The 2,270-nt window shown below is 36.7% G+C and overlaps 1 protein-coding gene across 1 annotated transcript; it reads right to left on the bottom strand.

The window, feature by feature from the left end:
* Positions 1-260: 260 nt before the first annotated feature.
* LOC147331826 (endonuclease domain-containing 1 protein-like) lies at positions 261-2,030 on the bottom strand. Its single transcript, XM_086290465.1, has 3 exons — positions 2,020-2,030; positions 1,428-1,710; positions 261-839 (listed from the first exon to the last, which is right to left on the bottom strand). Exons 1-3 carry the CDS (start codon positions 2,028-2,030, stop codon positions 261-263), a joined length of 873 nt encoding a protein of 290 aa, XP_086146591.1.
* Positions 2,031-2,270: the final 240 nt, after the last annotated feature.

Here is a 2,270-nt window from a genome sequence, read left to right as displayed (position 1 = left end):
TTATGAAAATAAAGGAAAATAGGTAGTTTTTTACAAATGTATTATTTAACCCGTCCTGCAGCACAAGGCTGTACGATGTTTTCATTTTTTTGAAGAAACTCAGATATGTTATGTTTCTAAAATATAATTTTGTCTTAACTTAATGATAAAAACATTACAGTTTTATTTATTATTCTTTATTTCATTTCATTTATTTCACTTTTATCTTAACACATTTAAGTATTTGATTTTTTTAGTTCAACCAAAAGGAAAAAAGACTTTTATTCCTTACATTCATTTTTAAAGAGACTCATTTTAGGCATCTTTAGCCTTTTTTGCAGGATCTCCTCCAGGTCCTCCAAGGACATCTCCATCACATCATGGCCATCTTCTGTGTTTTTTTTCACAATGTCATCTTTACTGTTGGGATCATTTCTTCCCACTGCAGCAAAAGTAGGAAAGTAATTCTGCAGTCCAGCTGTGAACGTTGGGCAGCAGTAAGCAGTCCAAAAGTACTCAGGAACAGTCACCCTGTTGTTGATCTTGGGTTCATCTTTCTCATAAGGCATGACTCCAGTGATAACATACATTTTTGATGTGCAGACTTTAAGTCTTTCTGCCATCCTATCTTCCAGATTGTTCCAGGGGCCGTTATTGAACTTTTCCATTTGAGGAACAATATTTGTCAGGGTGAAGGTAGCCTCTTTGTCTTCTTCTGTCTGTTGGTGACCACTGGGGGCGAGGTGGCCTCTGCTATAACCAGAGTTTCTATAGTCTTGATCGACTGCCTGGCTGTTCTTCACATTTTGGTCAGGATGTTTTTGGTACTTCATTCCTGTGTTGACTTTGTCTGATACCAGCTGAATGACAACAAAGACAGACTTTTTATTTCTTTAGAAGCTACAAAGATTATTTATCATTCTTCATACTGTGTGTGCAAATAGTCTTTCAGTGTGAGTTTGTGGGAATGTGTAACACTGAGAGCGTACTGTCATACTGCACAGTCATGTCATTTTGAAATGTGAGAGAGCAAATAAAATCCTACAGACTTTTTTAACCATCGTTTTATTAAAGATCATCTAATTTTGTGTATGTTTTCTTCTTTATCTTGTCCTGTTATTTATTCAGTTATATTTGTGTTATTTAAGTTATTACATTATATGTGGTATAGTATGACAATATCTAAGGCAGGACAGGCAGGAGGAAAATAACTGCTTTAAATGTGTTGCATATTGTTTGAGGTGATGGAGAACAATGTGGCAGTAAAATGCAGAGAATACACACTTCAACAAACAGTTAAAATCCAAACGAGCGATTCCTTCACATTGTAACTATTGTTCTTCATCCTCTCTAAGAAAACCATTTTTAAAATAAACCGTATCAGTCAAAAGAGAGCAGTTCAAATGACTGTCTTTGAACATCACACAGTGATATTTTTCATAGCTTACCCGTGGTTCAATCATCCAGTTTGTATTTTTGGGCCTAGATCCCTCTCCACGACTGAGTATATACGCAGAGAACAATGGTATACGACGGTTTCTGTCATACAGGGTGGCAAAGTGGTATTGACTTTCATAGTACTGACATAATGCCTGGTAGCCGTCTCCACTGATGCCCTGTGGTATCGTTTCTGCGTAGAAAAATTCAATGCATGGTTTAAAGTCAGTAGTGATCTTTCCATAGAAGAGAACACTGAAAAAACTTAACAGTGATGAAAAAAACCCATCCTTCCTTTGAGACAGCTCTCACAGCAAAGTAGAAGGTAGACTGAACCTTTCTCCTGAAAATGAGGGTTGGAGTTAAATACTGTCAGCCTCTGGGTGGTGGCAGTGATGGTGGCTGGTACTAATGCAAATAGATACCAAACACAGGCTGCTGTTTAACAAAGGACAGGGCACTTGATTATCCAAAGTTTTTATCCTACAGTGTCTATAAATTTATGACAGTGTCCTTTGTACGCATTGTAACATAATGTTTTACATACAATCTTAAAGAATACGCAAACCATTTTAACTGTACGCCCAGCGAACTAGTACTGACCTCTGACACATAGTTGCACCTGGTTGCAACTGAATGCAGAAAGCATTCAGACTTTTGAAACACACACGCATAAATATATATAAACAACATTTTTTTTCTATCTGGCTGCTTATTGTATTAAGCAAATCATATCTGCTGAATAAGAAAATGAACTAATAAAATACATGCGGATTTTACATAAACCTAAACTCAGGTGACAGTGTGGTGACCTGCGCCTATTCAAACGTTTTCTTATTTGCATGCACACGACC

This window comes from Aulonocara sp. 'chitande type north' Nkhata Bay, linkage group LG4 (genome assembly GCF_057382095.1).
Source record: "Aulonocara sp. 'chitande type north' Nkhata Bay isolate Kocher_YH1m ecotype deep benthic linkage group LG4, A_spYH_male_GT1.1, whole genome shotgun sequence".
In the NCBI taxonomy this organism is placed as follows: Eukaryota; Metazoa; Chordata; class Actinopteri; order Cichliformes; family Cichlidae; genus Aulonocara; species Aulonocara sp. 'chitande type north' Nkhata Bay.
This window is presented reverse-complemented; position numbering and strand designations above follow the sequence as displayed.

Bases quoted from the DNA above. Each gene is read 5' to 3' on its own strand.
- LOC147331826 (XM_086290465.1), bottom strand. The intron at 840-1,427 runs GTAAGCTATGAA...GTTGTCATTCAG, and splicing joins ACTGGATGATTGAACCACGG to CTGGTATCAGACAAAGTCAA.